The 23,389-nt window shown below is 42.8% G+C and overlaps 2 protein-coding genes across 4 annotated transcripts in view; both read right to left on the bottom strand.

Annotated features, from left to right (window-relative positions):
- Nucleotides 1-6,241, bottom strand: part of PPARGC1A (PPARG coactivator 1 alpha) — a 900,607-nt gene extending 894,366 nt beyond the window's left edge. For all 3 annotated transcript variants that reach the window (XM_053252792.1, XM_053252799.1, XM_053252793.1), the window contains exon 1: nt 5,873-6,241. In XM_053252792.1, the coding sequence (XP_053108767.1) occupies nt 5,873-6,007 (135 nt within the window). In that variant the 5' untranslated portion in view covers nt 6,008-6,241. The remainder of the gene's footprint in view (nt 1-5,872) is intronic.
- Nucleotides 6,242-22,820: 16,579 nt separating this feature from the next.
- DHX15 (DEAH-box helicase 15) overlaps nt 22,821-23,389 on the bottom strand; it is an 80,634-nt gene continuing 80,065 nt past the window's right edge. The window contains exon 14 of the mRNA XM_053252656.1: nt 22,821-23,386. Within this exon, the coding sequence (XP_053108631.1) occupies nt 23,269-23,386 (118 nt within the window). The 3' untranslated portion in view covers nt 22,821-23,268. The remainder of the gene's footprint in view (nt 23,387-23,389) is intronic.

The following is a 23,389-nucleotide window of genomic DNA, read 5'->3' as shown; positions in this document are numbered from 1 at the left end:
AGGCCTTTGGGTCATTTAGGAATTTTTATTTTCATGAACTAATTAGGCTACTGCTGCACACCTGAGAAATCCCCTGAGTATGAAGAAACCACAACCTTATTTTCAAGTGACTCCATTTTGCTACCCAATTGATAGGCACCAGACCACTTGAGTTCAGTATTAGGGGGAATTATGATATCATCTGAGAATATATTAAATACTTGGTTTTTATTTATTATTTCAAAGTGTCTCCCCCACCCTTTCTAGCCTACTTTCCTTAAGCTGTGTATGTGTGTGTGTATTTACAACTTTTTTAAAGGTTAGGGTGGATACAAAGCCTGTATACAGTAGGGATGTGCACTAACTGAATTCATACACTGGTTTGGTGCTGCAGGGAGGGGAGCGGCAAGAGGGATTAAAAAAAAATTTTTTTTAAGAGATCAGGTCCTTACCTGCTCTCCGTCACATGCAGCTACCTGTTGAGGTGGTGCTTGTCCAAAGTACCCATGCATGGTGCAGGCACACACACGGTGCGGGCACATACACACCATGCTGACTAAGAAAATGGTGCCTGCGCATGTGCGGTTGCTATGTGCGTACCAGCACCACACACAAGTTCTTGGGGCGAATACCACTGCAGCAGGAAGCTGCACACAGCTGCAGCGAACAGGTAAGGACCTGCTCTCCTCCTTTTTAAAGATCCTGCTCGCCACTCCCATCCTCTCCTCAGCACTGAACCAGCACACAAACCTCAGTTCATGCACATCCCTACTATGCAGATGTACCCTGAAATAATGACCTGTTGCTTTTTTCTCTCACACACAACTCAAGTCTGGCTTTCACCTGACTTTACAATCTATTTTACTGATGAGTGAATCATTAATTCATTTTTCTGTCTTGCCCCTCCCTCAAGCATACTTCAGGCAGGTTGTTCACCTTTTTTTAAAGCTTATTAAAAACACATTGTTAATGTTCAGTCACCTGAAGATTTCTCCAACATCATTTTTGGGTATATATTTTAGATTTTTTAAAAAAAATGTTCCATGAAGGAGATAGAGAAAGCTGACCTTGTGACAGTAATTAGTGATGTGCACGAGCAGGTCCGGAGGCCATTATAGAAGCCTCCGAACCAGTTTGGATGTGGCCCGGTCCAGCGGTCTGGCGCTGGGGGGGGTGTCTCCCTTTGAGGGTGGGGGGTTGTACTTATCCCTCCTGCCGCTTTTCCCCCTCCGACGTTCCAGTTTTTGACAAAGTTTGGGGGGCGGCAGCATTTCTCCCTACCGCCCCTGCCCCCATTGTTTTCCAGAAATACCAGAAGTAGTCACCACGCAAGTGCCTGCTGTCACCATTGCGTGTGCACATCACACATCGCATGTTGCGTGCATGATGTGCGCATTCAACATGCGCGGTGCAGCGGGCAGCGAGTACATGCACGGTGGCTACTTCCGGTATTTCTGGAAAACAACGGGGACAGGGGCAGCAGGGAGGAACGCTGCTGCCCCAAAAACATTGTCAAAAAATAGAGCGCTGGAGGGGGAAAAGTGGCAGGAGGGGTAAGCACAACCCCCCACCCTTAAAGGGAGACCCCCCCCGGTGCCGGACCATACCTCCGCGGTTCCATGCACAGCCCACAATCACACATCCCACAATCAGTGGCAGAGGCGCTCTAACCCCTGGACTTCCAGGCCAAAGTCCAGGGCCTCCACACCCGCTGGAGGCCCCCAAATCCTTTTTAGTCTGTCCCAGGTGGTGTGGTCACATTAAAAATACTGTGTGTGGGGGGGGGGGTTGCCTCCAAAAGCCTTCAGGTCCAGGCTCCAAAATTACCTAGGTGCACCTGTGATCAGTGGCATCCATGGCCAGCTTTTACAGGCGCAGAAAAAGCTGTATTCCTCCTAAGTCAATCCTGAAGGGAAGACAGTACATATTTGAGGGTGCTTTCCCAGCAAATTCACTGCTCAGTTTAGGTATATCTGTACACAGCCTTGAGGAAATGAGTTCAAAAGGGTGGGGACTGCAATGGAATAAGGTTCAAAACACCCTGTAATTCACGCTATGAACTGAAGGAACGCTAAGCAAACCCCATCCCCACCCATGAAGAAATCCCAAGCAAGCCCCACCATGCAAGTGGTTTCATAGGTCAAAGAAGGTTTGGGACATATGTTTCTCAAACAGCAATTCCCCATGCTGCATGGCAAAGTGGAAAGTTTCAAAGACCTTTTCCAATATGATATGAAAGGGGTTTCCTATTCAAAGAGGGAAAAGCTTTTTAAACAACACTGGACAACTGTGAGCTCTTGCACATATTTAAAACAGCTCACTGAATCTCAATTGTCCTAAATAGCATTCATTCAATAATACTATGTTTTCATGCAGTGAGCTCTGAACTCCAGTTTGGAACAGTCAGCTTTGTACTTGTATGATCAAAAGCAATTTCCCAGGTACAGTACTTCTGTGTCAATTTTATGCACACTATAAAGAAGAGTTTCCTCAAACATTACCAAAGCATGCTCCTGCATCTGGTGCTGAAAAGATGGGGGGTGGGTGGGTTTGAGTTTAATGCCAAGGAAATGCAGAAGAAGAAAAAGGAGAGGGAGCAGCATTAGTAATAACCTGTAGAATAATAATTCTTACAAAAAATTGTTGATTTGATTTCAAAGTTGCAGGAGATTAAATGGAAATAGACAAGATTTCTCCTCTACCACTACTTGGGAGTTTATACTATGCAATTGTTGTTTTGTTTATGTCCAACTGTATTACAATATATATCTTGCTATGCCAGGAACAGATTTAGCAAGTCCTGGTTGAACTTATTGATATTTAAAAAGGATGCTTTTATATGGTATTAGATGTTCACAGAGTGCATTGTATTGATCTAGGAATAAAAGGCTATTTTTCCCACTACAGTCTGCCTACCCTTTAGAAGGCATTTTGTGGTATATTGAAGTTTGAGGATTTTCTCCCTTAACCAGAACTGAACTACTACACATGCCAAATTTTGTCCAAGTAAATACTGCTGCTATATTTAGAAGGTAGATGTAGTTTGTACACTTTCTGGCATCACTTCAAACAAAAATAAAATGTGTCTCAAATTTAGGCCATAGTTATATCACAGTGCTAAAACATCACCAATAAAAAACAATTCTGCAAATTTTCTTTCATTGTTGATTTCAGATTGTTAGTATCTTATTGCTATTCTCTGTTAGATGAATTTGACAGTTACTCTTATGAGATAATGTAGAATGGCAATGAAAAATAGTCAGGAGGAGAGGAAACTCGAACAACTATTTACATATGCACATGTGGTAGCATATTTATTCAGCTTAGTTCAGGGAAAATGAACATGCCCATCCTTTCTTTTGGCAATGATAACAATGATTAGCCCTCTTTTTTCCACCTGCCATCAGTGCACATTTAACTGAAGTTTATGTACTACATTTCAAGAGTTTATATAGGCCTACTAAAATTAGATCACCTTCCTAAATTATTTCTCCAGTTTTCACCTGAAATAAAATTCAACATTAGTCAGGTCTGCCAGGAAGTGAGCATCTGGAGATTTGTCAGCATTTCCCCCCCGATTTTCAAATGCAAACTGCAATTTGGTTTTTAAAATGCACATTTTAAAGGACCTAATATTTGAGAAAGATACTTTTCTACAATTTTTATTTAGTGAAACAAAGATTAATGAAAAATAAATCAAACCTAATATTGTCTGTATACTGCAGAATAATTTCCCTAGCTCCACCCCGCACCATGGCAGCAACTTCCTTATAGGAAGCTTCATGAAACTGTCTGCTTTTAAATAAAACACAAATAAGTTCTTCATAAATTACACTAAGTAGCTACATACACATGCAAACATATATTCAACATATCACACTATATCACAGATATGAATAACAGTGGCAGCGATACAGAGACCATTACAAAGTTATGGCAGCTACTTATTCTCAGCTGATAAAGAATGCCAGTTTTCAACCTAAGCTTTCAATAGGAGAAAAGCAAAAGAAAGTAAGATCTGGATTTTTTTCCCCTCCCAGGTTCATATGGAGCAGCTATACCCCCCATTTTCATGATATACCCATGTTTGCTAAAGCTAACCTTATGAAATCAGCTAAGTGTTGATGTACATTCTGCATGTACAAGGTTTTCCTTAAACCTATTACTTGGGATGGTCAGAGGAAGGAAGATAAAATATCCAGCTTCCACCTCTCTAACCAGAGACCCTTTCTCATTGCTCAGTCTGGACTTGCAAAGTCATCCATCACACTGACCTGACGCCAGGTGCTTTCCTCATTGGGTGCTGATAAATATTTTCCCCAGCCCAGAGACACACTAAGGAGTTCAATACTTATTCTGCTGCTAAAGGTGAAACACAACACAGTAGTTAGAGCTCCAAAAGCCCCCATCGATAATAATAATAATACTCTGTGCCCCTGAAATCCACCCCCCCCTCGTCTGGGCTCTCAGACCTGCTACTGAAGAAGGAGCATTCTGTGTTATTAACTCCTGGAGGCACAGAGAACGAGTGAGTGCAGTGTCTCGATCCCTCCCTACGAGATGTAACCTTAAACTGGCAACTGCTAGTTTGGGGATTTTAGTTTCCTGGAAACCAGGGCTGCAAGCTGCATGATTTTCCATGAGCTCAGCAACGCTCTGCCCCCAGTAGAGAGGGAGGGCGTACAAGAGCCTCCCCGGTTACTACTACCCCCTGCAATTATCCACCACCTGACAGGCAGGCACACTGCCAAGTAGATGCCATCCCCCATCCTCTCCGCCAGCTAGAAGAGAGGGTGAGGAGTGGGTGCCTGCCTGTCTGCCTCTCATTCCCCCACTCCCATTCTGCTCTGCCTACCCTGCCTGCCTGAGCATCTCACCTTCCTCAAAAGCTATTTATTCTATCAAGTCAACTTTTCCCCATCCGACAAACCTCTCTCTCACAACCCAAGATCAAGCTCACTGCACAGTAGTTTCTTAAATGACTGGCTGCCTGTAGACTTCCACCAAGCAAGCAGTGGGGGCAGCAAAAGCCTACCATAAAAGCCATTTAATCCAAAAGACATCTTGAAAGCTCACAAAATCGCTCTTTACCATCGCAGGCATTAGCTATTTCCCACAGAAATTGTACTCTTATCCTTCCCTCCCTCCCACACCAGTAAAAATAAAATCTCTTAGACTTCAAAAAAGAAAAGAAAAATCAGGAAAGGGTTTTGTTTGTTTGGGGTGCAAGCTCTGCATTGCACAGTCATCAAAGTTAAGTATGAGGTGAGGAGACAGGGAAAGAAACGGGGAATTCTGAACGCTTTATATATCTCAATGGGACCCAACGTCCCCCTAGGGCGATCCATCTTCAGCCACGCCAGGGGGCTGGGTGATAAAACCATTTGCAACTGTTGTATTAGGGAAGGGACTTCGACACATTTCTCCTTTGAGGAAAGGGGAAGCGAGGAGGAAGTGCCCAAGGTCTCTGGTCCCCTCCGAGCAGCAAATTCACCTCAGCTAAACTCTACCCTCTCTCTCACAGGGGGAAAAGGAGGGAGCTCGTGCAAAGCGAGAGACTTCGCCAAGGTTCTGCTCGAGTTGCCGTGTTGTGCTCTGGAGTTGCTTCTGGGTAAGGGCGCATTTGCCTCAGCTCAGTTACCTCAAGAAAAGATGTCCGGGCTTCTTGAAAGAAAAAGGGAGCACGAAAACATTTCTGAAGCTCCATCAAGCATGGCAAAACGTGCCCCGGACACACAAAGCAGCCCACCCAAGAACGGAGGCAGTCAGGCTTGTCTTGCCCCGAGCAATACCAACAGGCGTCGAGACCAGACACAACAGTCCCCCGCCCCCCGCACACCGGCTTGCGCCTTCCTTCCCCGCCCCCCACAGGAGAGAGGCTTTTTCTTTTTACCTGGTGGCTGAAGGGGGCTTCCCAGGAGGCGGTGAGGTTGCAGAAGGAGGAGCAGGACGAGGAGGCAGAGGTGGCAGTCGCGGCGGTGGTGGAGAGGGAGAAGGCGGCATCTTCGGAGAGCCCGCAGCCAGCCATGCCTCCCGCTCGCTCCCCGGGTGCACAGAGACGCTCGAGCGCTTGGCGAGGAAGGCGGCGCGCGGTTCGGCACGGGGCGGGCAGCCTCGGCAAAACTCTTTGCCGCTTGGCTTGCTGCTCTGGCTGCTGCTTTGCTTTGGTGGCGGCGGCGGCGGCGGCGGCGCTCGCAAGGTGCGCGTGTGGGAGGGAAGGACGAGAGAGGAGGCTGGCTGCAGAGCGGAGTAAAGCAGCGGAGCTCTCTGGACGCTGCCTTCTGGTGTGCGGCTCTTTGGAGAGGCGCTGTCAGAAGCCACCACCAGAATCACGTGGGCGCACTCACTACTCCGCCGCCGCCGCTGCTGGGGACAGGCTGTATGCTACCAGCAGCCCGCCGCTCCACTGCTGCTTCCACTAAATCACGCGCACCGGCCGCGCCAAAGAAAACTACCCTTCGCTTCCTCGCCGCCCACCCAGGCACGGCTCCATCCCTCTCTCCAGCTAAGCCCGATGCGCAAAAAGGGTCCACTTGCCCGACCCCACTTGCACCACCACCTCCCTCATCAAGGCGAACTGGGAAGCAAGTCCCAATGAAGGGAATGGATGGGACTCCGACTCGGGTAAATGTGCACGAAGGGGGTGATGATGAGGAAAGGCAAGGCAAAGTGGCGCGGGTGCCCTCAGCAGGTTTTAGACTCGGCACCTGTTTTCAAATAGCAGGAATCAACGTGGTATTTGAAAAACGGGTGCTGGGGCTAAAGCCTAACGGCGGCGCCACTCACCTCACACTTTCTTTCTTAGCGCATTTTTCCTCACCAGTTATTAGCCCGCCCCCCGGATTCCACCCCCCTCCAAGTATAAGAGCAAAAGAGTGGAGCTGAGGCAACTCCTTTAAAAGTATAGAGCTCAAGCTGCTAACGGGATATTCAGAGCATGTGTAGAGCGCAGTTCTTATTGCACCAAGGCTTAAATCCTCCCGCCCCAGCCATTTTAAATACCACAGTTCAACCAACTTCCGAGAGGCTCCTTGCCAAGTGTGTTTCTCGTGTCAGAAGACTTCCGACTTAGTCCCCGGAATCGGTTTCTAATACCAGGGCTCACCTTACCACTGAGAGCAGACTTGGAGGCATTTCTCATGCCCTGTTCACACTTATCCACCTTACCCAAACCAACACTGAATGGTAGGTAGCGGTTTTGCAGGCAACCGAAACTTGGGGCCCCACCTGCCTCATTTTAGAAAGGAAACATATGGCACCATTTCCCAGACCGTAAAGGGGAAAGGGGGGAAAGTTGGCTCTGAGGGTTTGGTGTGCAGCTGCTGGCAGGCCCGTAGCCAGCTGGTGGCATGGCATGTACTTACCACATCAAAAAATTCTCTTTCCTCCCCAGCCTCACTGACTGTTTTCACTGAACATTTATTTATTTATTTATTTATTTATTACATTTATATCCCACTCTTCCTCCAAGGAGCCCAGAGTGGTGTACTACATACTTGAGTTTCTCTTTCACAACAACCCTGTGAAGTAGGTTAGGCTGAGAGAGAAGTGACTGGCCCAGAGTCACCCAGCTAGTTTCATGGCTGAATGGGGATTTGAACTCAGGTCTCCCGGGTCCTAGTCCAGCACTCTAACCACTACACCACGCTGGCCCCCTGCCTCCTTCCCCTGACTTCTGCAAACCTCCCCCAGCCCTGGCCCAATTTTGAGGCTGGTTACAGGCCTGTCTGCTGCCAGAAGCCTCTTTAAAATAAGTGATCATCAAAGCAGGTTATGGTGGTGAAATAATCTTAGTATGCTGTCACCAGATGCCCATTTTTCAGTCCAGAGTTTGTGTTAGTTTTCAGCATATTGTTGCAGATCAGGCAATAGCTACTAAGCCATCTTTTTGGTAGACTGGCTAGTAGAACCTAGTAGAAGGCTCTGAATGGGAGAGTTAACAGACCTGAAGTATCTTGATGAGGGAAGTCATCAGAGCTTTGTATTAGGCACATATGTACACAACTAATAGAAGGACCTATGCAGAGGGGCTCTTACTTCTGGACCAAAGTCCAGGGCCTCCACACCCCCTGGGTGGTATGGTCCCATTAAAAATGTGTTAAAAATACTGGGGGGAGGGGGCAAAAGCCTTTAGGTCCAGGCTCCAAAATTACCTATGTGCACCTCTGGAGCTATGAAAAGATCAGGTGACTCCCCAATGAGTGCAAAGATAGAACAATAGCAAGCGGCTTGGGGCAGGTTAGGTGGGTGGCTGTGAGAGTGAGAGGGTTTGGGAGGGACTGGCATGGAGGAGGTGGGTAGAAAACTGAAGTATCTTAGGGTTTTGTCTGGGGGATCTGCTCTAACCTGTTGCTGAATGTAGGAGTATTCTGCTCTTCCATCTCCACCTAATGCCCAACCTGTATGTTTGTAAATAAGCCAAATATTACACCATAAGCCTCCAGTGATCTCTCTAAAGAAAGCCAGAATCAAGAAATGCTGTATCTCTGGAACTCACTGCTTGGGGAAGTAGAGATCATGTGTAACAATGTACTGGTATATCAAAAATCCTGTTGACCGGACTCGGCCCTTGCAGACGGATCTCTCAGAGGCATAGCAATCAGAGCAGCCTGCAGATGAGCATGTGGAACCTTCTTCTGATGAGGATCTAGCCACACTGCAGGCTCCAACTGTGGCAATGGTCCATTCTACTAATACCCTGGAGTTACTTGTGAGTAGTGGCACCGGTCCCTGCGGCCCCAGTAGCCCACGGTCAGCCTCGCCTCTGATTTCTCCTCCACAAGGGCAACAATCCTTGGCCTCTGTTGCTCTCTCTTCTACACCTCCCATCCCTCCACGGAGATAAATTGCCCCCAGATATTTCACAAAGGATTTGATACTTGGTTAAAGCTGAGCTATGGCGTTGAGAACCACCAGCGCCACTCCTATCACCTGCACCAAGTCCACAGCCTGCGCCACCAGCACCAGTCCTACCACCAGTGCCAGTTCCACAGGCGCTGCCCATTCTCCAACGCTGTTACCACTAGGGGGTGCTCTAACTTTAGGCAGCAAAGTTCTATATCATCTGTTTTATCCAGCTCTGCTCGCCACCCTATTCTAGAATGTCAAAGACACTTTTCACCCTAGGCCCCCAGCAAGGTGCCACAGATGCAGAGACAGATCATCTGAAAGTGACTGCCATAGATCCCCTGACCTGTGAGACCACATCAGGGGCACTAGGGGCCGGAACAGGAGCAGATCTCCCAGGAGGAATCTGGGCAGGAACAGATCACCCAATGACCACAGACCAGTGAGGCCTGGCCCTCTCAATTCTGTTACCGCCTGACAGAACAATCCCACACCTCCCAATTCCCACCCCTCCCCCAAGGGCCTGGCTTGCCCATTGGACCTATTTCTGTCCACTCACTCTCAGATTACTCATTAGGAAGCAGGGCTAGCACTCACTCAGTCAGCAGCAATGGTTGTTATCCCATAAGACCTCTCCATATTAATCCAGCACTACTTCATTCCAACTTGGAACCTACCAGACCCCAATCAGTCCATTCAGATTCTGATACATACTGTTCTCCTCTCAGACATCATAGAGTTCCATCTGAATCTCAGGTGTAGTGCAACAAGGAAGAAGGAGCATGGTCTAGTGATGAAGGGTCCGCTTATGCCAAGCCTATACCCAAATTATTCAGACACAGGGACTTTGAAATTCTCCTAAGGCTTGTAAAATCTTACAAACCACCCTTGATTTTGTAAGTACTACTACCAAGGGTATAGCTATATTGGAGCGGATGGGTTCAAAGAACCCAGCCCCCAGCTCCACCCTCCCTATTTTCTTCATCTCCCTCACTCTGAGGGGCTGCTGGGAGAGAGGTGAACACAGGACCCCTCTCCTCTAACTCTCCTAACTATGCCCCTGGCTACTACCACTAAGTCAGTAGCTTCAGAAGTTTTTCCTTCAACTCAGTCCAAGCCTATTATTCCCTTACCCTCCCACTTCAGGGAGGTGCTCCAAGAGGAATGAAATTCCCCAGCCTCAGCTAGGGGTCTTGGCTCACTGCCAAATGCTTTTATAACCTACCTGCAGGTGTGACAGCTAAATTCCTCTGGTCTCCAGAGCAGTCTTAGCCAAAGAAGGAGAGAAACACCTGAGATTCACTGAGGACAGAAAGCGCTATAATCGATCTGTCATATTTATATTCTGCCTGACATATACACCTCTAGGCTGTTGTTGAAACAGCTTGTTTGGGGGATGGGCTGCAAATACCATCCCTCTGTGTGATTTGGAGTTGAATACTTGCAACCTCCATCTTGGATACTTGAGCTCACTAGATTGTGAACTCTGAACAGGCTCATAGTTGGCAAACTATGCAATATTGGCCGCTTAGCACAAGCAAACATGGGGCAACACTGCCCAAGATGAGAACAACAAATGACTGTAGGGAGACCCCAATGGCCCCTTTTGTAAAAAGGAGGAAGCTAGCAAGCAGACTCTCAAAGAGACCTTCACAAGAGAAATGGTTAACCCCCTTCACAATGGGATTAGCTTTGCTAATAGATCCTACAATAACCCAGATAAGCATGGCACACCCCCAGCCTCCTATTACTACATTAATGAACTGGCAAGGACCCAGAGGTAGGATAGTTAACAGGAAAAGAAAACCTCTCTCTCTCTCTCTCTCAGGAAGATATGTCCCACTCACAGATAAAACTTTTGAGTTCACCCATTCAGTACTCCATGCACACCTCTCGACCCACCACTCCATCTTTTGTCTTTTAAAGATCACATCCACTTGATTGGTTCATGCAAACATGAACTTCTTTGTTGCATGTGGGTTTCAGCTCCTGCATTCAGGGAGTGTGACCTTTGCATTGCCCCAAGGCATGATTTTGCCTATTTGTACTTCTGACTCTAACACATGGGCAAAAGGAGGAGGAGGAGGGAAAATACAACAGAGAACTCAGAGAAGGACCCTGGAGAACAGAACAGCCCTGGACCTATCCTCGAACCAAATGCTATCCGGGTTCCCTAGCCCGCGAGTGAACATGCTGCACCACTTGCTTCTTCTTTTTCCTGTCTTTCTGCTTTGCCCTGTGAGGAAATCTATCTGCGTACTCCAACCTACAAGTGCATCCAGTGCACCAATGGATCGGAACCAGTAATACTAACCATCTATTCCTTCCGATTTCCTCGCTCCCATGAAGCCTTAAAGCTAATTAACTGACAATTCAGACTTTAAGCTAAAATGCCTAAATGTGATACTCAAGCTAATACTGTTATTTAAGATTTTATTGCCGCTTCACCTTGCCTAATAAGTCTTTATCTTCCTGTACCCTTATTATTCCTAATTAAATCTGATTGTACTCATCATATTCAGACAAAAACACAATTTGATACTGTAATGAATTCTTGCATATAGTCATGCTGATTCCCCAAACTAGTCCAAAAGTACCACTGGAGTGTTTAGCCAGCACCCCAGAACAGTTTTATTAACAAGGTGGTGATCTACTGTATAAATCACACAAAGCTTTGGCCCTTTCCATTAAATCAGCAACAGCTACTTCTGTCTTTGCAAAGGCATCTATTTTGTGGGCAAAGGAATTACTGAAGGACCTCCCCAAGGGATAGACTAAACTCAAATAAGGACTGAACAAATTAACCAAGGCCACAGCTTTCATGGCTGATTTGAGTCTGGCCAGCTTACAATTCTCTGCCAGAGCACTGCCTTCTGATGTGGCAGTGAGAAAAGGTCTCTGGTTAAAATCATGGAATGTAGACTCAAAATTAAAAAATCAATTTGGCCTCCTCAGCCTTCAAGGGATCTAAATTCTTTGGCAACTCCTTAGATCCAGTTCTGGTAGTAACCAGGTATAAAAAAAGGGCTATGCCTTTTACTAGGAGGAATAATAAAAGGCCTTTCAAACCTAACCAGTCTAATTTTTGTACTAACAGGAACTTCTACTCTCGCTCCAGGGACAATAAACCCACGTGATCAGCTTGGCATCCCACCTGGAACTCCAGACCTAGACAGCCCTTCCGGCCAGCACAGCCCAACTGCACCAATGGAAACCCCCAGTTCCCCAGGAACCTCCATAAAAAGCAGTCACAGCAGTGACTACTTTGCTCCTCCTGTCGGAGGAAAATTATCCTAACCACATGACAACAATCTACCCAGGACCATTGGGTACTTTCTAATATCAGAGACTACACTTCAGGACAACACCGCTCTCTAGGAATCCCAAGAAACATTGCTTCATGACACAGGCCATTCAACATCTCATCCAGATCAAGGCAACTGAAGCAGTACCATCAACTGACAGTTAGAGGCATTTATTCTACTTAATATTTGGTGCCCCAAAGAGAATTCCTGGAGGGCGGTGCTCAACCTGAGACACTTGAATAAAATCACCATGAAGTGCAAATTCAGGATGGAAACTACATACATCGTGCAGGCCAGCCAAATGAATGACTTCCTCACATCTATTGATCCAAAGGAAGCTTATCTGCATAACCTGATCCTACCAACACTTCATTGGTCCCTCCATTTCTCATATACACAAAACCACTTCCAATACAGAGCCCTGCCCTTGGGCCTGTCATCAGCCCGCAGGGTTTTTATGAAGGTATTGGTTTTACTCGTAGCTCACATGATCATGTAGAGGCTGCACATAGACCCATACTAGATGATCTTTTGGTCAAGTCACCATCATACCAGAAAGCAGAACCAGACATAAGTTGCACCACCAAGATCCCATCCGAACATGGCTTCTTGGTGAACTCTTCAAAGAGCTTGCTTTCACCTTCTCAACAGATATACCACCTAGGGTTAACAGTAGATATGACAGGGGACTACAGAACGTAGAAACTGACTAGTTGAGCAGACACAATGTAAACCAGGCAAAGTGGGCGATATATTCTAGTCTTTGCAATGATAGCTTGCTGCTTAGGACATCCAGTCTTTGACCTCTGTGCATCCCCGCATAACAACCAGACTCCCAGGTTTTTCACCAGGTACCACTGTTCTAAGGTCATTTTTCTCAATAAATGGCCACAGCTGACATATCAGCCGAAGCTGATAGAAAGCACTTCTTGCCACCGCTTCAACAAGAGACACCAGGGAGAAGCTTGGATCCAGAAGCACTCCCAGACTGTGTACCTGTTCCTTCTGGGGAAATGTGACTCCATCTAGAATTAGAGGATCAAAATTGTCTCCTGAGTTTGAACCTCCATCTTATCTAGATTCAGTCTACATTTGTTATCCCTCATCCAGCCCATTACTGCCCACAAGCAGGTACAGTATTTAAGGATATTATGCCTTCTTCTGATTATGACATGGAAAAATAGAGCTGGATGTTATCAGCATATTGATAACATCCTGCTCCAAATCTCCTGATGATATCTCATAGCAGTTTCCTGTATGAAACCATTGGAGACAGTATGGAATCCTGGGGGATGCCATATAAAAGTTTATTTTGAAGAAAAATAAGAACATAAGAGCAACCCTGCTGGATCAGGCCCAAGACCTATCTAGTCCAGCATCCTATTTCACACAATGGCCCACCAGATGTCCCTGACAAGCCCACAGGCAAGAGGTGGATGAGGGTATGCCCTCTCTCTTGCTGCTGTTCCCCTGCAACATGGATGGCTGTTTCCTCCTTCAGAATTGAAGCAAGTAGCTATCAGGAAAGGGGTTTTTGGCTGTGGTGCCTCAGTTATGGAACTTCATCCTTAGGGAAGCCTGCCTAGTACTCCAGGGCACCTGAAGGAAAGAATCAATGCAGTGTATGAACAGATTCGCATGGGAGTAGGGATTCCCTTAGTTGTGGTCAGGATAGACAACCTTGGCTCTCCAGATATTGTTGAACTACAACCCCCCATCATTCCCCAGGCCTGGGGGACTGCACCCTACACCGGTACCCTACACCTTTTAACTTCTGCATGCACACACACATTTTATAAACTACATTATGGGAAATTTTGGGAAAGAGCCTGCTTATGAACCTATTACCAATAAAATGATTTACACACACACCCATTTCAGGGAAATTATCTATGTATAGAAAGAGTACACATTTACTCTGCATGTGAAGCTTAAGAATGCTGTCTCCTCTTAGTAGAGAGAGTATTCAGAATGATAATTAGAGGGAGAAATTAGATGAGGCAGAGCTACAATATGGCACATGGGTCCAAAGAACCCTGCCTCTGGGGCTGCCTTGATTGCCTGTTCTCCCCATGGCATAGTGTGCCATGCTGCCCAGTCTCAGCGGTGTGCCCCAGTTCCTCATTCCTGCAGCCCACCTCTGGTTCCTACCCATCCTCAGCAGTGTGCAGCATGGCTGACAGAGCACACCATCACTGCGAGGGAGGCTACCAACAACACTGGAAGAGGTAGGCAATGTGCTGCTGCCACCATGGGGTGCTGCCCATGAGAACACAGGCTGCCTATGCCCTCCCTATGACTCTGACAGAGTGATGAAGTGGTTAGAAAGCTGGACTTGAACTTGGGCCTCCTAGTCCAAGTCCCCACACAGCTATAAAGCTCTCTGAGAGGTCTTGAGCCAGCCTCTGCGAAAGAGCCATTTATCTGCTCAAGAAAATGTGCAACTACATCTGTGACAGGATTATGAGTGATCCATGATTCCGAATAGATCATAACAAGAAAGAAACTCCTATGAACGCTTCTCCTCCCTAACCTTAATGGGAATTAAAAAATTCTGCATTATTAGAGGCACAATTAATTATATTTCTTCAGTTGTCATTAAACCAAGTGCCCTGCTATGTCTTGGGTGAGAAACACTATCAGCTCCAACCCTTCTTGCTTATACTTTTTGATATTGTTGCATGCTCTAGCTTCATATCCTGTCTTTCATAATTTAATTTTCTATTTGTTCCTCTTGAATGGTACATAGTCTAGTTTATGTGATTTGAGCAGTATTTGCATTGAAAGATGCTGGATATGCGCCTTTCTACTTCTTCACCCCATTCAATCCCTAATGCACTTGAGTACTTCTCTGCTTAACCATGCAAATTTTACTCTTGTATTTGCCCATAGGTACATATACCATCTGTGCTGCTGAAGAATGTTCTTACCTAAGAATATTTGTAATTCCATATTCTTAATTTCTTCCTTTCATTTTTGTGTGTGCCTGGTCTTTGGTTTTAAAGCTGATCAACAAAAGCTTTATTATAGAGCTTTGCTACATATTACACACAACTGTTTCTCTTCCAGTGATTTAAAATTTGCTTTTTTAAACTGAACAGCAGCAATGCAGGCAGCTATTGAAATTGGAAGCATAACAGTAAGCGACTGCTTAACCCTTTCATTTCCAGTTTGTCTACTCAGCACATTACACACACCCAACTGTGTTCTCATCCACAAGTGGAAAATGTGGTCTCCATATTTCCGCCCCGCCCCCCTCACGGGGAGGAAAACAACAGAAGAAAGGTAATGTTTAAAATGAAAAATTAGGCAAGGGGAAAGGGTTAAGCAGCCTCTCTCATCTGCCCTTCTTTTTTCAGACTGGAAACCTGACAAGACTACTTTTCAGAAAAGAAAAAGTCTGAGAAACAAGTAACATGTGGTATATTGTCCAAATACTAGTACCCCCAAAAGATTCCCATTTAAGTATGAAGAAAAGCAAATACTGCAGCATTTGTTTATACTTAATGTTCCCACAGTGTCCTCTTGTATATATTTGTGTATTCGAAGCCCAAAACAGCATTACTTGGTCTGCCAGTAATTAGCATGTATAAAGCCTCTCTGAAAAATTCACTTAAATACAAACAAAACAAAACCTTTTTGACTCCTCTGAAACTACTTTGGAGATTTCAATCCACATGCCTTTTACAGAAAAATTTCGATGGTAACTGTAAAGTATCAAAATGGGAATTTAGGAACACATATAGAATTTCTCCATACTTCTGTTAAGAACTTCAAGAGTCAGTGGTATAAAGTACTACATATTTCCTTTCAACGTTTGAAGGAGCACATTCATTTATTCTTAATTTTTGGGGAAACACGAGAAAACAAAAGCATTCTGCTTCAAAGGAATTCACAGCATATGACGGGTCTTTTTACCAGAATAAATATTCATAAGGAATATTACAAGCTCCAAATTACAATGCAAGGTGTCCTTCCAGAAATCGGGGTGTGGGTGTGGGTGGGAGATTTTTTGTACCAAGATTCTATTGGTTTGCTTCTGTACAAATCTATATTTTGCAGGATTGTGTGCAAAAATCTAGTGGGGGGAGGGGAATCTAGAAATAAATTTTTAAGAAGAGGAAAACCCATGGAAATCCACTTATTTAGCCAGGGAGATTTTCACATCACTCAGCTAAATATGGCCAAGGGTGGCAATCAATCACTGACCATTCCAGGCATATGAAATTAATTGTATTCAAGTTGTACAAGACATTTGTTAGAAATTCTAAAAATAAGTCTCTAAGAATAGCAAATTCCTATTTGCAGAAAAAACCTTGACAAGTCCACATCATGACCCATAAGGTGAGCAAAATTTGCCCAAGAAATGATCTTATGACCACCAGTAGATGAGAGATAACTAGGTGGATATAGACTAGGGCTGGGCATTTAAAAGCATGTGAAATCATCAAGTTAAATATAGACTATTAGATGTTTTAGCATTGTTATTCAAGTACCATTCACTTTGCAGACTGTGATAGAGAGATCTACTAAGTTTTGATGTTAAGCCCTTCTGGCTATTATAGTTAAGGTGGATATACCAATGATGGTTCACAGCAGGCCAAATGGATTATTATTTGGGAAGGGAATATAAGCAAGCACTCACTGTAAACATAAGAATAGCCTTGCTGAATCAGGCCCAATAGCTATCTAGTCCAAGTCCAACACACTTTTTCCAACAGTGGCCCACTAGATGCCTCTGGAAAGCTTACAAGCAGGAACTTAGGATATGCCCCACTCTCCTGCTGTTGTCCCCCTGCAACTGGTATTCAGAGACATACTACCTTTGAATCTGAAAGTAGCTTATGGCTCTCAAGAGAGACTAGTAGCCAGAGACCTGTCCTCCACACAAGATCTGACTAACTCAATTCTCATGGCCAGAGAAGTTCTGTTTCTTCACAAAGGCAAATTCTATGGCTAGTTTAATGCATAGTCTATAGAATTTGTTGCCACTGGATGTGGTGGTAGCCAACCGATTGGATGGCTTTGAAAGGAGATTAGATAAATTCATGGAAGACAAGTCTATCAATGGCTACTAGTCTTGATGATTATATGTTACCTCCAGATTCAGAGGAAGTATGCCTCTGAATACCAGTTACTGTAAAATAATTTGAAATGTTATCAGTTGCAGGAGAACAGCAGCAGGAGAGGAGGTATGCCTTCAATCTCTCCCTACTGAGATACGATCCTCCCCATCTCTGACAATTTTTAGAAAGCATTTGAAAACCCACCTCTTCACCCAAGCTTTTTCTGTTCTTTGAAATTGTAAGGTTTTAATTCATGGTTGATTTTAAATTGTTAAATTGTTTTAAGTTTTTGTATATATTTTAACTTGTTTTATACTATTGTTAACCGCCCAGAGATGAAAGTTTGGGGCGGTGCACAAATGTAATAATCAAACAAACAAACAAACAAAATCTCTTGCTTGTGAACTTCCTAGGAGCATCTAGTGGGCCACTGTAGAAAACAGGATGCTGGATTAGCTATGTCTTAGGAATGATCTAGCAAGGCTTTTCTTATGTTTTTAGGTTCTACTCAGCCAAGATATTTTTTTCCCTTTGACAAATAGGAATATTGCCAATTCAATAGTTTATGCCATTTATTTGGTGAAGGCAAGATGCTTCCTCTTCCCTTAGAACTACAGAGCACAAGAAAATGAGTTTATACTAATCTAAATTTCCCTCAAATATCAAAATTACATGTTACAGAAGAAACTGAAACTAACATTTTGTAACTTATACAAAATACCACCTGTATGTTGCAGTAAGCAGCTGATCAATACTTGCTGTTCAGCCAGACAGCACCATGTGAAATGCTTTTGAATGAAAATTAAAGTGATGGGAATCAAACAGGTAATGGGAATGTTATTTGAAAGCAAATTGAGAACTGCCAAGATATAAGAAAACAAGATAAATTGATTTTTTATTTTTGTTCTTTCAAACTACATGAAGATCTCTTTGGATTCTACAAGACAAGAGTATGTATGCTGAATAAACATTTTGTCTGTTCAAGTGGAAGCAAACATTGATGAGTCTAATAAACTACCCATAATAAGAAACTTCCAACATTACTATAGTTATTAAAATGAAGTGATAATTGAATGCCCTCCTCAGGCCTTTTAGCAGCTCTTCTCCATCAACATAATTGATGTTTAGTCTTTTGCACCCCAATAAAAGGCAAAAATGAACAATTATGCCATTAAAGCCAACTTGTATGTGAAGCCTTGAATGGCATTACTATTACTACAAACCTTTATCAGAGTAGCACAATTTACTGTTAAAAATATACTAAAGAGCCTGTTGGATATGGATCTTCAAAGTTTTAATTCCACACTAGAGCTTCTGCAAGAAAGAAAAGCTGGCAACAATTTTAATTTCTCAGATAAATGAGAGTTTGTGTATGAAACATATGCAAAAGTTTACCTTGTCAAGAGCAAAAAGATACATAATACTCCAGTCACTAAACTTTCTTCCAAAGCATTTCCTCTTCCTTTTCTTCCCATAGTCAGGCCACTGCACTGTCTTCTAAACTTTCAACTCACCCTCCAAGTGGAGGCTTTTTGTACATGGGTTCTGCAGATTGAATGCTCCTTCTCATGGATTGGGGTGGGGAAAGATAGCAATAGGATGCAGCATTGGACAAGGCAAATAATCACGTTATATATGCTGAATATTTTTTCCTTTTAATTTGCTGCTTCACCACTTTTTCCCCCATTACCTTGAAGGCACCATATTGCTCAAGACCTCCAGGTTGGCCAATCCATTAGGAGATGGCCAACTTTCTGTTTAATACTCCTAAGGCTACATGGATAAATAGAAAATTCTGGTTAATAATGAGACAACTGTCATCCAAGAATGAATCAAAAACTGAAGAAAGGGTTTGTCTAAGGAACTGTCAATTGGCATTATGGGTCTTACTATTGCTCCGAAGCTGGAATTCAGGTTAGATTTTGGGTTGTGGCTGTGACAGAAATGTTTTAAGTGGGAAGGGGGAGTTGCAGATTCATTCACTATTGAAAGTGGCCATTACGGAACACATACCTGCGCAGATGCAAAATACAATAGTCCTGTGGGTTTATATTCCCACAGTATCTGGAATGGCAGTGAAAATATCTTTGGAGAACTCATAAAGATACAAGTTTAAGAGGATAAAACCCATTTGCCAATATAAAGCAAGAAGCAATAACAACAACAACAAAAAATTGTGGAAAAGGCAGGTATACAGGCATTTCTTAACTGCATAAAGCCTGCCTATTATAATTTCAGGATGGTTTGAGTGTGTATTTGTGCTGCTTTGAGTCACTCTTGTGCTTAAGTAATCAAGAATGTACACGCAATTCAAATGTAGAAGAATGTATACAGAAACCGAAGAAAACCAGTACTGAACCAAACTAAATTTAGGGCTTTAAACATTAATCGGTTTAGGTCACTTTCAAATTATGCTAGCCTAGAATGTAAAGGAATTATACTGTATTGGTTTAGGAACTATAACCTAATTGCCACAAATGTAATGTAGACACAAACCCAGAGTATTTCTCTCTCACTCACACACACCAACCCTCCTCTCTAGTATAGATGACCTAATGGAAATCCTTAGATTATTCTCACTATTTGCTAGCACTCAGATCTCTCATGGACAAATACCTCTGCTTACTAGTTTAATTACTTAAAACATGAGCTACAGATTAGATGTTAACAAGTTAAAATTGAGTACATAACAGTTCAATGGCAAGGAAATCTTTAAATTTATTATTTATTTGATTTGTATACTGCCCTTCCAAAATGGCTCAGGGCGGTTATGTCCTCCTTTACATGCTTGCTCAGAATGTAAATATGTCCTCCTTTACTTGCTTGCTCAGATATAAGGCCCATGGAACTTAATGGTACTTGTTCCCAAGCAAGTGTGAGCTATGCTACTGAATCTCAGATGCCAAAAAGTATGACTGAATCCAGTGTGGTCAAGGGGCAGCCTCAAACAGCCCCATCAATACCAGAACAGGTTATGCTAACAGTTAAGCACAGAATAAAATTTAGATTTTCATTTTGTTTTGTAGCACATATTACACACAGCTCCAGTTGTAGCTTCCCCATTGTTTGGAATGACATCTGCATTGACAATGCTATGGTTTCCAATCAGCCAACAAAAGACATGGTTTGAACTGTGTCTTCCAACTATGGTTTGAAGTGTGTCTTCCAACTATGGTTTGGCATGTTGTCTTAACTGACAAGCCATAATTACGGCTGTTGCTCTACTTCCCAGAATCATTTTTATCATAGAAACAGGAGTACTGAGCAGATGAAAAATTAAAACCAAAAAGCAACTCTTAACATGTTGGAAGCATGGTGTTGAATCTAATGCAAGCCATGGTGAATCAAGCTTGTTTTGTGAACAATATAGAAAGGATATTAACAAAAAAATTATTCCTTTAGATTCACATTCCATGTATCATGAACGAAATACACAACACATTGACAGCTGCTGAAGCTGGACAAAGTTAGTCTCTTAATTTTAATTTTTGAAAGTGGGTGTGTGTGTGTCATTCATGAAAATCCATTTCACTTGTGAAAGTACTTCCACAAGTGAGCCATATAGTTTAAAGTTAGCCAATTCATAAATTGCAGACAATCTAGATCTTTTATACAGTTGGATCAAGCCCACCTCTTAACAACTCACCTGCATGCTTCTTGGAGGTTGCCTGAAAGCAATACCCTACTCCAGCTCTATAAAAGCATCAGTACACCTTCTTACTGCACTGCCTTGAAATCAAATTAAATATATGCCCAAATTAAATTTTCTCCTTAAACTAGTATTTCTCTCTCTTCAGTTTTACTATGAACAAGGTGCATGTGCATCCACCAAGTATGGCCTTCCACAATTATATTTTTCTAATAGTTCCTGAACTAACATCCTTATGCTTTTGTGATCTCATAATGTAATCCCACTGGTTAAACGTGGAAAGGAAATTCCCTTCAAACTTGTCTCTCTCACAGCTGAATGTTTTAAAAATCAGACTATTGCTCTTTTTAAAGAGAATGAGATTTAAAAAGTTAAGACTGCTTCTCATATAATGCTTTTGGCAAATTGCATAATTGAATCAACAGTAACATAAAAATACAACTCCGTTTATCCCTGGAGATAAAAAAATTAATACAACAGATGCACATTTTTGTTTTTACAGACTGTTTCCACTATTTCAATATTTGTGTATTTCTAACTAGTAAACATATTCTTGTTTTATTTCATTTCTTAATAAAACATTGTAATAACTAAAGTTTATCACACATGGACATATTTAAGAAAAATGGATGATTTAAATGCATCCAAATTGTTATAATTTAATGATCTAAACTTGTTTGAATGGTGCTAAATCAATTATGAACTTATAAGTTAGTTACTGAAGCCCACTCACCGTTAAGATGAGCATTTATTCAAGACTGATTGTGTGCACATTAGGAAAGGGGAAGGCCTTCCTCTCTATGCTTAGTCCATTGCCAAAGGGCTCATGTACATATGCCCAGGACTTCAATGCTCTCTCATAAAAAGATACAAACATACTTATTTAGACAGAGCAAAAACTTGCAATTCAAGAACACTAGCTCCACTTCTCTCATTTTTGCATAGAGATTTCAGAACAAAACACCCTAAAAGTTTATTTGAGAACCCTGTATACTGAAGATTAAGATCCCTAAACCTATTCTTGAAAACATGTTCCAGTCTAGTAACACGTTTTCAATAAAACCACTAGATATGAAGCAACAGTAGTCTCTTTTGATTCTTAGGGGTGCTTCCCAAGTTGATTTTTAAGACTGCATACAAATATGGCTCAAGAGTGGATAAATGCATGTCTATTTCAATACTGATATGTAGTGCAAAAAAACCCAACAACAATGGCATAAGCCTGTCAGTGAAATGCATATCTTGGCACATAGTCTTGCATCTATCCACTCTACTGACATCTGTATGTCTCTTAAGACCTTAAGTCTTAAGGCATGTCTGTAAGATCAGAATCATGGCCCATAATTTAATTATTTCTTAAAAGGAACAATCTATAAACTTCAAGGCCAATTCTGCTACAAGCTTATTTGTCAGTGAAGATTGTAAATGAGGAGTATTGTACACATTCCAGTTCTAGTAAGAAAGTAATGGAGGATACTTACTCAGGAGAAATATTTACTGGTCAAAACGTATTGTGCTGCTGTAGACATCAGCAAGAGCTCAAATCAAATACATATAGATCTTTTGCATATGTAGGCTGCCACAGTTCATTATAATGGAGGAAGCAGAGTTTATCTCATAAAGAAACATGCATGCTGATTTGCTTCTTCCATCCAAACTGGGGAAGTCATTGCAGACAGGAGAGTTCCACATACATACCCAAGCTTCCCTACCTAGAGTTTTAGATCAGGGCATAAGACGGCAACTGCTATTTCAAAAATTGTTGGATAATTAAAAAGATATGGGCATAGGATAGCCTGGAACACACTGTAGCAATATATATTAGCTGATCGGCATTGCTCTAGAACTAAGTGCTCTTGTCTAAAATATCCAACAATTGATTGAAACAAACCACTCAACTGATAATTTTAGACTAAATGAATCGTCAAATATTTCATGACCAGGGGGACAAAAATACTAAGTTACATTGCCACATTAGTATAAATAGATTTTATTGAAGTCAGTACCTTTGTACTGAAGCAGAAGATTTTGTCTACATAAGCACAAGTTGTAACATTTCACAACTTCTAAAAGGAATGTCAACAATTACAACGATCATGCATACCATGGTCGATAATCACATTTTAGAAGCATTTTCAACCATTTCTAAAGAAATGCTTATAACATTGTTTTTATATATATATAGAACTACTTTCAATAAACTGCAAAACATTGATCAGCTTTTCCAGTATGAGCTATAGTGTGAACACAAAAGGGAGGCATAAATGTTTAATTTATGAAATCAGAATGGAATATTTACTGTAAAGAAAAATTAAAAAGCTTTCAAATAAAGGCCATTATTGAACCAAAGCAAAGAGCACAACTTGGAACGTAGAGTTCATTCACTGTTTAAAGCTGTCCTCTGAGCAACTTCAATTCAAATTCAGTACTGCGAGTATTCCTTGGACTGAAGTTTGGCAATGATGCGGTCCAACTGTCTCTTTGCTTCACACTGTGGGAAATTGCTCATGTCATAATATTGAGGGGCAATTTTTACCAACCTG

This window comes from Hemicordylus capensis, chromosome 5 (assembly GCF_027244095.1).
Source record: "Hemicordylus capensis ecotype Gifberg chromosome 5, rHemCap1.1.pri, whole genome shotgun sequence".
Taxonomy (NCBI): Eukaryota; Metazoa; Chordata; class Lepidosauria; order Squamata; family Cordylidae; genus Hemicordylus; species Hemicordylus capensis.
This window is presented reverse-complemented; position numbering and strand designations above follow the sequence as displayed.